The sequence below is a fragment of the Pan paniscus genome, chromosome 13 (assembly GCF_029289425.2).
Source record: "Pan paniscus chromosome 13, NHGRI_mPanPan1-v2.0_pri, whole genome shotgun sequence".
NCBI classification, from domain to species: Eukaryota; Metazoa; Chordata; class Mammalia; order Primates; family Hominidae; genus Pan; species Pan paniscus.
Genome location: NC_073262.2, coordinates 15,940,725 through 15,952,922, shown reverse-complemented (window position 1 = coordinate 15,952,922; position 12,198 = coordinate 15,940,725). Strand labels below are relative to the sequence as shown.

General features: G+C 35.4%; 1 protein-coding gene across 2 annotated transcripts in view; it reads right to left on the bottom strand.

Moving 5' to 3' along the window:
• Positions 1-654: 654 nt before the first annotated feature.
• The window catches only part of ACTR3 (actin related protein 3), a 76,279-nt gene continuing 64,735 nt past the window's right edge, over positions 655-12,198 (bottom strand). Inside the window, exons 9-12 of one of the 2 annotated variants that reach the window (XM_063595110.1) lie at positions 7,690-7,782; positions 7,416-7,541; positions 3,541-3,624; positions 655-1,890 (exon numbers count right to left, since the gene is read on the bottom strand). In XM_063595110.1, the coding sequence (XP_063451180.1) occupies positions 1,795-1,890; positions 3,541-3,624; positions 7,416-7,541; positions 7,690-7,782 (399 nt within the window). In that variant the 3' untranslated portion in view covers positions 655-1,794. Of the gene's footprint in view, positions 3,625-7,415; positions 7,542-7,689; positions 7,783-12,198 lie in introns of both variants that reach the window. The other variant, XM_063595109.1, reaches the window with a different exon arrangement.

Below are 12,198 nucleotides of genomic sequence, written 5' to 3'. Positions count from 1 at the left end.
AGCTACGTTTATTTCTACCTACACAGAAAATTACAATACAAGGACATCTAAGACATTCCAAGTAGTCTGTGTAATGGTGGAAAAATGAGACAGGCTAGGGAAAAAAACTTACTTTTGCTAATCTACTCTTTGGTACTGTTTGAATAGTATTTTTATAATGTTTGTGAATTACTTTTCCAAGTAAAAAAAGGAGACCTTTGATACTGATGATGATACTACTGTAGGATATAGTTTGTCTTTTACAATCCCATACTCAAAGAATGAGGATTCACAAAAATTATTATAGGATTTTAAATATTCAGATCCACTCTAAACAAAAACTGAAGTTTACTCCCCAATTCTATCTTTAGAGTAAAAACAAAAAACTAAACACTTTATATTCTTTCACTTTTGAATAGACGTATTCTAATCCTAACGTGTTATTTTCATGAATAATGGAGTTCAAGTGTTCACTGATATTGCTAGTAAAAAGCCTATAAAACATTTCCCATTTTCTCTTTCTATAAATAACTGGTAAAATTTTAAGGTCACAAGAAATTTTCTACCATACACATTACAGAGATTTCAATAACTCCCAAATCTCAACAGAAACAGATATCACATACATAAAAACAAAATAGAATTACATTACTTAAAAAAAAAAAAAACATTAGAAAAGGTAATTCAGTTTTAATTTATTTTCATCACTTTTTCTTCATAATCCAGATATTTTAAAATGCAAAGAAAATTAACTTTCAATGATATGTTCAGGGACTGGCACTAAAAAAAATTTTCAGACTGCAAATGAGTTATACAAATGAAAATATCAAATGGAGATCCAGTTATCAAAATGAAAGCACTCAACATATTAAAAGTTCACAGGTATTTGTATTGAGCACATTACAAAAGTCAGCTTGCTAACTGTTGTGATTTTAAAGAACTATTGCAGAAGTCTGAAGAAAATAGATTTATTAGTTAACTTATAAAGAGATTAAAGAGCCTGAAACAAGTATTAAAAAGAAATTTGTGCCTTTATTAGAATGTTAGGCTTTAAATATGCCAATTTTGATAAATTATTGTTGTTGTTTTGTTTTTTATAAGAAATGACACTACAGAACTGCAATACTGGTCCAACACTCTTGTCTTTACTCTTCTTTTAAAGCAAGAAACAGAATGCGAGTAATCAGAAAGCACTAGCAGGCATCAGTTAATCCAAGATACTAGCTCTTAGTTCCAAAAGCACTTGCAAAGAAAACCTTTTGGGGGGAAGGGGTGGAGAGGGATGGAAGCACTCCATAATAACTGGAATCCCACGAGTGTGTATGCCAAGTCTCATGAGGCTATTTTTTGAATTTATCCTTTACTTGGTCATGGTTTTTTCCCTCAAATACAATTTTTCTTTGACTTTTTTTCCTCAAAGTATAAAAAGTATGAAATATAAACAAGCTCTTGCACTGCACACTTAGAAGTGTACAATTCAAGCATTATAGAGCTATCTACACACTGATAAATCCCATCGAATCTTGGATAATTCATTAATATACAAAATATCAGGGCACAGAAAGAACTAAAACCCACTTCTTTTTGTTACACATAAAGATTCAAATATTCAATCTAAAGAAAAACACAATCACTTTCGCTCTCTTCTACATCTGCATGGTGATACACTTATTAAAATATTCCTGTATAATCATGTTTGGTGTTACTATTTCAAGTCAGGTTTAAAACCTCAAAACCAGCCATCCAGACAAAACAGGTAATCAGAAAGATTATCTCTTCCCCACCTCCCTAACCCCAATAACTATGAAGCCAATTTTACGACATGACTCCAAACACTGGATTGTGACGACAAATGCTAGGTCCAATTTCTTCATAATCCTTTTTGGTGTGGCATACTTGGTAGAACTCAGGCTGAAAACAAAAAATATATGTTTTTATAAGGGTCAAAAATCTACCATCTTGAAGGTATATTGAAATAAACTTTAAGAGTGATGCTTTAAAATAGATGTTAAGTCTAAAATGTTTATTGTTAGTCCATTCATGGCATGAAAGCTTAGAAATTCTAGCAGCCATGACTTAAAATCAGCTATAAATCTTTATCGGAACTCCAAAAGAGGAATTAACTCCTGTCCCCAATCCTTGTCTCACACACCTGCTGCGAGGATTCTGAAATTTTGAAAAATGGAAGGTTCTCAAATGTCCAGTCTGTTCTGTTGAGACTTTCCCATACTTTCATTGCACCAATAATGTAAAGAAGCGGCATTCGCCTAACTACAGATAAAACTACTCCTAGTCATGCTATGACTATTTTTCGTCTAGTTCTAAGAAATGTCTAGATCATTTGCCTTCCTCATTCAAGGTCTGGAAAAGATAGACTGTTCCATGCTGTGTTACCTCATTTCTCAAGGCAAAGTCACAAACTCAACTAGGTTATATGGCCCAATTGAAGAAGACTAAAATTGAGGAAGAAAATAACTTTCACCTCTTATGTTGGAAATGGTTTTAAATCCAAAGTTGTACAGTTATTCAATAATTCAGATAAAAGCTCCTTCATTTTAATATTGCATGCACTACCAGAACAAAGCACCAATACTTCCTAGGTTCATGGTATTAGAACACTAGAACACCTTTTAAGGGGGCTTTAAAGACATTTTAATTTGGGGACAGGATTCTTAGAATAATTCCCTTTATTCAGTGTAAAACATCATACTTTCTATGCAATGAAGCTTAACTTTTACCTTAATGTTTTTAAATACTTAAACAGAACAAACAAGGACCTTCTGATGACTGAATTACCAGTTTTAACAGAACTTTCCCTACAGATAAACTTTAAAACATAGTATAAAATGGTCACTCTAAAATAATGTCTAGCAAGCTAAAAAAAAAAATTAAATTCAAATGACTTCCAATTAAATTTAAATTACTTCCAATTTTTAAAATACTACAAACACATATATACAAAGTTTCCTATTATTTTGAAATACAATTTAAAGGAATTTGCTTTGTTCTTTTCCAAGTATTGATGGACTCTCCTATCTTAAATATATATATATAAATTTAAACATAAGCTTCAGCCAGGCACAGCAGCTCACACCTGTAAACTCAGCGCTCTTTGGGAGGCTGAGGTGGAAGGATCACTTGAGCCCAGGAGTTTGAGACCAGCCTGGCAACATAGTAAGACCTCATCTCAATAAAAAAAAATAATAATAATAAAGGCCAGGAGCAGTGGCTCACACCTGTAAACCCAACACTTTGCTTTGGGAGGCCAAGGTGGGCAGATCCCAAGGTCAGGAGTTCAAGAGTAACCTAGCCAACATGATGAAACCCAGTCTCTGCTAAAAATGCAAAATTAGCCAGGTGTGGTGACGCATGCCTGTAGTCCCAGCTACTTGGGAGGCTGAGGCAGGAGAATCACTTTAACCCAGGAGGTGGAGGTTGCAGTGAGCCAAGATCATGCCATTGCACTCCAGCCTGGGTGACAAGAGCGAAAGTCCACCTCAAAAATAAATAAATAAAATAATAATGATAAAATAAAATAAAAGTAAGCTTCATCACACTCACCGTGGAAGCCAGCATTGATCCTCCAAACCAAACTGCATATCGCTGCATGTGGTGTGTAATGACTTGTACATCAATAGGTTTTGGCTAAAGAAAGACATAGTATGATCATCTTCATAGTAAATTCAAATAACAACTTCTGTGTCATTTAACCTTAAATGTACATATACAAAAATAATATCTGTACTAAATTCAGATGGTATCTTACAAACCAGAAACAATTGAGATTGGCTGTCTCAGAGGAAAGGGGTTGGGAACACTGTGGAAGAGACAGGGAGGGAACAGAGCAGAATAAATGGAAGGGAAATAGCAATGAGCACACGTTTTATACAGTTCTGACTTTAAGAATCTAAATGTTAGTGTTTTACATACTAAAAAATAACACCTTAAAAGAAGGGGAGGTTGGGGCAAAACAAAGTACAACAAAAACAAATTAAACTAATTGTACTTTTTTCAAACATAAGCACACTAAGGTGAGGAAAGGGACTAACACAAGCAACTTGTGAGCATAGTATTTTGAATCTTATAAGCCTTCAGGCTGAAGATAAAATATAAGCAAATATTAAATTCTAGTTTTGGGTCTATTTTTCACAGTGGTGTGGATTAACAATTCTGAAACTATCATATACATATTCCAGGATTAAGCAAAAACATAAATATATTATAGATAACAGGAGCCAGGTTTCTCACTGTCAGAGAAGGGCATTACAATATGGAAGGGCAGAAAACTAGAGTGAACCTTCTATAACTGGAGACATCTGTAAAAATTCATGGTTTTAATTTATGTAGAGAATTAGATATAGATGTATAGACACACACACACCCCTAGCTCTAATCACTGAGAAGGCCTAGACTCAGTGATACCCCAGCAGCAATGAGCACAAAGCTTGGTTTCTTAGCAACGTTCTCCACTAACAGGAACAAGACAAGGGTGTCTTGAAGAAAGAAAAGGAGAAAAAAAGGGCTGATTCCAGGGCCAGAAAAGAGAAAGTACAAGATCAGCCTGAAACACCTTGCTGTGCCGGGAAGTACAGAAGTAGGCAAAAAAAAGATGTGGCTGCATCAAAAAAAAAAAAATCTAAGAGCCATTTGAATAACTCCCACTGGTCAAATCTGAAAAAAAAAAAAAAATGTGGGATTAAAATTAATGATGAGTGGTATTACTATTATGATATTACAGTGATATTAAAGATACAGACCACAAAATGAGAAATCAGGAGTTCATATAGATATTACTAAAAGAATAAATGAATGTGGGAGAAGGGAAAACTCTTGCTTATAGTAAAACAAGACTTAAAAACATAGAAGGAATGATAGAAATTGCAAAACGCCATTTAGCAACTACCACAGTAATAACTGTTTTAGGGAAGAATCACAATGGATGCTAAAAACTAGTGACTGAAACTTAAAAGAGAAACAGGATAGTCTGAAAGTGTCTCCTCATAAGATTCTTATTAAATATAAAGGAAAACATAGTAACTTTATAGTGAAAAAACCTGGCAGACACAACTTCAACCAAAAGCTCAAAATTCACACACAGGACAAATTCTATCACGTGTCTACTGATACAATGCACTAAAAATGATACAATATCAATTCTGTGGCATCACTGCCAAAAGTACACAATCTGAACCTACTCAAGCAGAAATATTAAACAAACCCAAGCTGAAGGATATGCTACAAAATAAATGGCTGTACTCTTCAAAAATGTCACATTCATTCATGAAAGACAAAAAACATTGAGTATGTAACAGACTGAAGCAACACAATAAGTAAATGAAACATGCAATCCTTGATTGGATCCTGGATAAGGGGGAAAAAGGTATTTTGTTTTCCTTTTGTTATAAGGGACATTAGTGAAACAACCGGTAAAATTAGAATCAGTTCTATAACTAGATAACACTGGATCAAGGTTAATTTCATGATTTTGATAATTGTAATATGTTCTTGATTTTAGAAATATACTAAAATGTTTGGGGATAATGAACCATCATATCTACAATTTAGTGTGTGTGTGTGTGTACACACACCTATTTATAGAAACAGAATGATATGGCTTTTTTCAAAACTGTTTGGTTGCCATTAAAAATTACAGACTGAAGGAGAATAAAGCCAGAGATAGATAGATAAAGGCATGCTATTAAGATCTATAAAAGTTACTAGCAAGTAAAACTAAGATGAAGAAGGCAGAGTCCTCCAAAACACAAGGTTTTTCCTATACATGATGAGCATCCCAAGTCTGAAAATCCAAAATGCTCCAAGATCCAAAAACTTTTTGAGCACCAACATGATGTTCAAAGGAAATGCTCACAATTTCAGATTTTTGGATTAAGGATGTTGAACCAGTATATAATGCAAATACTCCAAAATCCAGAAAAAACTCAAAACCTGCAACACTTCTGGTATGAAGCAATTCAAAAAAGGGACACCCAATCTGTTTCTTTCAATATGTCGATACGGTACTGATCACTGGGTAAATTTATTTCTTATTTACAAGTGTAAAAAGAGCTTAAAAATGTTAAACAATCTCACTTTATTAAAATACTATACTCAGAAACATACAGCATTGTTTTGTACTTATATATCTGTAATGAGTTATTAAAAACTAAACAGCTACTTTAATACATCCACAACCATACCATTAGGACAATCAACTTCAATCTTTTAAGTATTCTAACAAAAAAACCAGAACATGCACTATGTTCATTCACATAATCAATGTGGTTAGTAGGATTCTCAGTACAGAGAATTTATACTTGCAAAACCCAATGACTTCTTTTTTAGGTAGGAGGTAGGGTAGATAGATATGTGGGTAAGGGGAGTAGATGGATGGGCAAATGAATGGATGAATGGGGGTGGGCTGGTGGTTTGGTTGGTTGGGAAGGGGATGCAAAAGCAAACGCAACATTTTAAAAGTCTATTGAGTAGACTTCCTGAAGTGTGAAGTCATGACATTATAGGGACAGAGTTCAATATTTTGCCTTCCACCCAAAACATATACTTTTTACTGCATTCCTAGGGATAGGTTTACTCAAGATAATCAAAGTACAGGCACTGACAATAGTCAGCCATCATGCAATTTCTCAACAATCAGCAAACCCTAGAGTGTTGTGCTTTACTTTTAAGTAATTCTGAATGATTGTGGAAGTCTCAGATAAAGTCCTCATTCTTGGTAATCTTCCAAGCAGAAGGTATTTTATTCACATGAAATACCTTTTTTCAAAATACCTTTTTTCAAACAGCTTTGAAAAAAGCCATATCATTCCTCTAAATCAACGTTCTGCTTCAATATTTAACAAGGATGAAAAAAATGAAGAATCTATCTCTAAATATAGAAAGTAGACATCTAAGAATTTTAAATTAATTTTGAGTTTTTTTAACCTCAAGCCTAAAGGTCCAGGACATGTAATACAAAGGTTACTTTATTAAACCACCGATTTGACTGCACACTTTGAGGTTGCTATGTGGGAGCTAAAGTCAGTTTTTGAGAGCAGGCTTGACTACTCAACAATGGCATCAATCTCAACTCAGCTTTGCTGTCCTTCTATAGTATAAAACATTTTGTGGATCCATAATTAATTTGATTGTTGGTGTATGCAAAGAAATCTACTGTATTTATCTATGAGAGAGGTATTAAAAAAAAAAAGTCTTTCCACAGGTATTACTAAGAATTATTTTCCAGAAATACAGACAATATCCTAGAAGAATCAAATGATCCAGAATATCACAGACATAAATCTATAACATTAACCATTTCCATTAGAATACCTGACAGGTTCCTCTTATTTTTCTAAATCAGAGTGAATGCTGGCAAATATTTCTCATCCTAATCAAGGAAGGCACCCTCAACCTTCTCACCAATAATGGGGAAAACCAACCTTCAATCTACCACCACTCAATTCCTCACTTAATTTCAGCCGGGCATCTACAGTTCTTTTCAAATCTCTTTGCAAGCGACGTCCAAAGTCCCTGAACATGGTTGAACCTCCAGAGAGGACAATATTCTAGTGGAGAGAAAATAAATATAATATTTAAAAAGAGAAAAGTTTAAAGATATAATATATAGTACTGAAATGCTATTATATCCTTTTTATGAGAGGTGTTTAAGTTTTTTTAAAGTAAGACCTTGAATAACAATTTTGCTATAAATACCTTGTAGAGAGGACGTCTGACATCAATAGGACAATTCTGAATTACTTCATCTACAACTTCTGAGATAGGTTGTGTAAAGTCTGGATTAGCAAACTGAAAAATAAGTTGGATATATAATAGAGATCATATCACTACTGACAAATATCACAATAAAAGGTTAAACAAAGTTTTCAGTTCAAAAACAAAAGGCCTTTTAGAAACCACTAATACTGGTCTCTAACAGATTCAGATTGAAGACACTGAAATCAGAGAAAACTCAAAATTATGATGATATATACCATTTTATAACTATCAGAATAGCAAACATGTAAAGTCATACATATACTACGAGCTGGCAAAAATCTGGGTAAATGGAAACTTTCATATAACGCTGTGAGAGTATACACTGATGTAACCACTATGGAGAATAATTTGGCAATAATAACATAGTGACATGGTCTGGCTCTGTGTCCCCACCCAAATCTCATCTTGAATTGTACTCCCATAATTTCCACGTGTTGTGGGAGGGACCTGGTGAGAGAGAATTGAATCATGAGGGTGGTTTCCCCCATACTGTTCTCATGGAGTGAATAAGTTGCACAAGGTCTGATGGTTTTATCAGGGATTTCTGCTTTTGCGTCTTCCTCATTCTCTCTTTGCCTGCTGCCATCATGTAAGACAGGACTTGCTCCTCCTTGCCTTCTGCCATGATTGTGAGGCTTCCCCAGCCATGTGGAACCATAAGTCCAATTAAACCTCTTTCTTTTATAAATTGCCCAGTCTCAGGTATGTCTTTATTAGCAGTATGAAAACGGACTAATACAAATAGCTAATAAAATTTTAAATGCACATACCAGTAACTCCACTTCTTAGAACAAACCCTGAAGAAACTCCCCAAACATGTATGCTATTACATATGCATATTTACTATAGCCTTGTTTCTAAGAGGAAAAACCCGTTAAGTCCATCAATAGGGGATGAAATAAATAAATGTAGTCTAATCTCATTATTCATGATTCCATATTTGTGAATTTACCTAATCGCTAAAACATATTTATAACTCCCCAAATCAAAATATGGTTATTCATGGACATGCACATGTGTAGAGCAACAAAAATTTGAGTCCACTGATGTGCACATTCCCCATTGAGGTTGAACAAGATGATACTCTGCTATCTAGTTTCAGCTCTCATACTATAAACAAGTGTCCTTTTCACAGTTCTATTTAGTGGCACGGTTTTCATATTTTTGTTAGTGATTTCATTATTTAAAATGGCCCCCAAGCATACTGCTCAAGTGCTGGCTAGTAAACACAAGGAGGCTGTGATGTGTCTTACAGAGAAAAAGCAAGTTAGATAGCTTTGTTCAGACATGTGTTCTAGTGCTATTGAATATAAATGAATATACTAAAATGATATACTAAATGCAGTGCCTTTAAAAAGAAACACACATGAAACAAGGGTATACGTTAATGGGATAACAAAAATGTTACCAGAGGCTCAAAGAAACCTAATACTGTATTTCCCCTAGGAGCAATAGCTAGCTCAGTGTTCACTAATTCAGCGCTCTCAAGAACTTTTTGGCACATCTACTTTGAATAACAAACATCAGCTATATATTCAAACGATGATATACCATAGTCAAAATAAACTTACTATTTCCAAACAGCTGGCACTCAAGAAAAACATACTTTTTAAAAAACTAACTTAAACAAAAACAAAAAACAACTTGATGCTGGGCATGGTGGCTCACACCTATAACCCCAGTGCTTTGGGAGGCCAAGGCAGGACCATTGCTTGAGACCCAGAGCAACATAGCAACATAGCAAGACCCTGTCTCTACAAAAAATTTAAAAACTAGCTAGGCATGGTGGCACACACCTGTAGTTCCAGCTACTTGAGAGGGCTGAGGAAAAAGGATTGCTTGACCCTAGGAATTCGAGGTTACACTGAGTTATGATCACACCACTGCACTCCAGCCTGGGTGACAGAGAGAGACTCTGTCTCTAAATAAATAATCAAAATCTAGCTCTAATTAGTCAAAAACAAACAAATATTGTATATCTCCTCAGCCATTCATTTTTATCATTAGGTTGTCCTAATTGAGAGACAATATTCCTTTATTTATTAAACTGAGTCTATAACTGTATTGATAATTATTAGGCATGTGTCAATTTTTTCTTTCTTTTTTTTTTTTTTGAGACCGAGTCTCGATCTGACACCCAGGCTGGAGTGCAGTGGCGCAATCTTGGCTCACTGCAACCTCTGCCTCCTGGGTTCAAGCAATTCTCCTACCTCAGCCTCCCGAGTAGCTGGGATTACAAGCGTCCGCCACCACACCCGGCTAATTTTTGTGTTTTTAGTAGAGACGGGGTTTCACCATGTTGGCCAGGCTGATCTCGAACTCCTGACCTCAGGTGATCCGCCTGCCTCAGCCTCCCAAAGTGCTGGGATTATAGGTGTGAGCCACCACGCCCTGCCTTTTTCCAGTTTTTAAGATTAGTTCTAAATTATTTACAGGCTGTGCATACAACGAAAAGAGATTTAATGTTATCAAAGTGACACATACTAATACAAAATCTTTTCATTTAGATCATGTAAAAACATCACTAAGAAAGATTCTACTGACCTTTATTATCATAATAAAAGAAAAGAACCTGGCAGCCAAAATCTCTTTTTGAAGCATGCTGAGGAGTGTACATACGGAATTCTAAGAGGAATATATACTAGGTATGAAAATGTGGCTCATACTGAGCCTTTAGAACCCAACCTACAGACTAGGGTAAATTTTATCTGTCAGGGAAAACAGAATAGAGCTCAACTCAGCTGGCTCTATAACTAATTTAAAGACAAGCTCACGTGCTGGCAGAAAATGACTTAATTACTGATTAAGTGGAGTGAGCAGCAGAATCAGAATCCTAAAAATTTTATTTCCCATGAACGCATCCATGATCTTCGACAATCATTTTCAGCTTCAGACTGTGAAATCTTCTAAAGAGCCTTCAGTTCTCAAACCACTGTATTTTTATGATCCCATAGTGACACTTTAACCTGAGAACCTATCATTTACTTTAACTATAAAAAATTTACTTCTCCAAAATCTGTACAGAGAATATTAACCTGACAAAAATGTGTTCCATAATACTCATTTTTAAAACTGTATCAAATTGCTAACACAGAACTTGTAAATTCTTTACGTCGTCCTTGGTTGGCTATACTCTTCAGTATTTGCCTAAAACAATAACACACACGCACATGAACCTTCCCATAGTCCTTTTCCTACCTATAAGATAGTTTATCTGCTATACCATCCTCAAGCAAAAGTAACGAATAGGGTTATTCAGTACTGTGCTGTATCTCTGTGTCTTTTTTTTTTTTTTTTTTTTTTTTTAGATTAAAGTCTCGCTCTGTCGCCCAGGCTGGAGTGCAGTGGCGCCACCTAGGCTCACTGCAACCTCCGCCTCCCAGGTTCAAGCGATTCTCCTGCCTCAGCCACCCGAGTACCTGGGATTACAGGCACCCGCCACCATGCCTGACTAATTTTTGTATTTTTAGTAGAGATGGAGTTTCACCATTTTGGCCAGGCTGATCTCGATCTCCTGACCTCGTGATGCACCCACCTCGGCCTCCCAAAGTGCTGGGATTACAGGCATGAGCCACCGCGCCAGGCCCTGTACCCTTTTTATAGTAGTTTTTAACCAAGAATGCACAGAAGAGGCCAGGCACCATAATCCCAGCTACTTGGGAGGCTTAGGCAGGAGAATCGATTGAACCCAGGAGGTGGAGGTTGCAGTGAGCCGAGATCACGCCACTGCACTCCAGCTGGGTGACAGAGCAAGACACCGTCTCAAAAAAAAAAAAAAAAAAAAAAGAATGCACAGAAGAAAAAAAAAATAGAACTTTTAAATATTAACATCCCCTAGATCCACACACAGAAATGCTGACTTATTTTAAAAAATGAAGTCTGACTTGGGTATATATTTGAAAAATGTATAGGGACTACTGGACTACAGAACCCCAAGTGAGAACTGGTAAAATATTGAGTAAAGCAGCAAGCAATGACTATTTAGTTACATAAATGAAGAAGAAAAAGAATTAACAATTTTAAAAAGTGACAATAAATTGTTAACAGTATTCAATACTTTAATACTAACAGATTCAACCTAGGGTCTCTCATAAAATTTTTCAGGCCTTTTCTTTCACTGTCAGCAAAAGAGTCAGTTCTGCCTCTAACTGCTCCCTGGTCAAGTCTTAAGACTCCTGATGTTGAGAACATTAGAAGAGACTGTCAAGGAAAGAGTATCTTTTCTCTCCTCCAAAAAATACAGGGAGTAGCAAATATACCCAAGTAAACACAGTAGTCCAAATCTTTCCTGTACCTGGAAACTCATTACACAAGTTTTAAGAACTTAGGATGATTTTGTTAAAAAAAACAAAAAATTTCCCTTTCAAAAACAAAATCCACATTTCAAACCCACTCTTTCTAAAAACAGTTCTTTCTAGTATTTGTGATGAACTTATAGAAGTACAA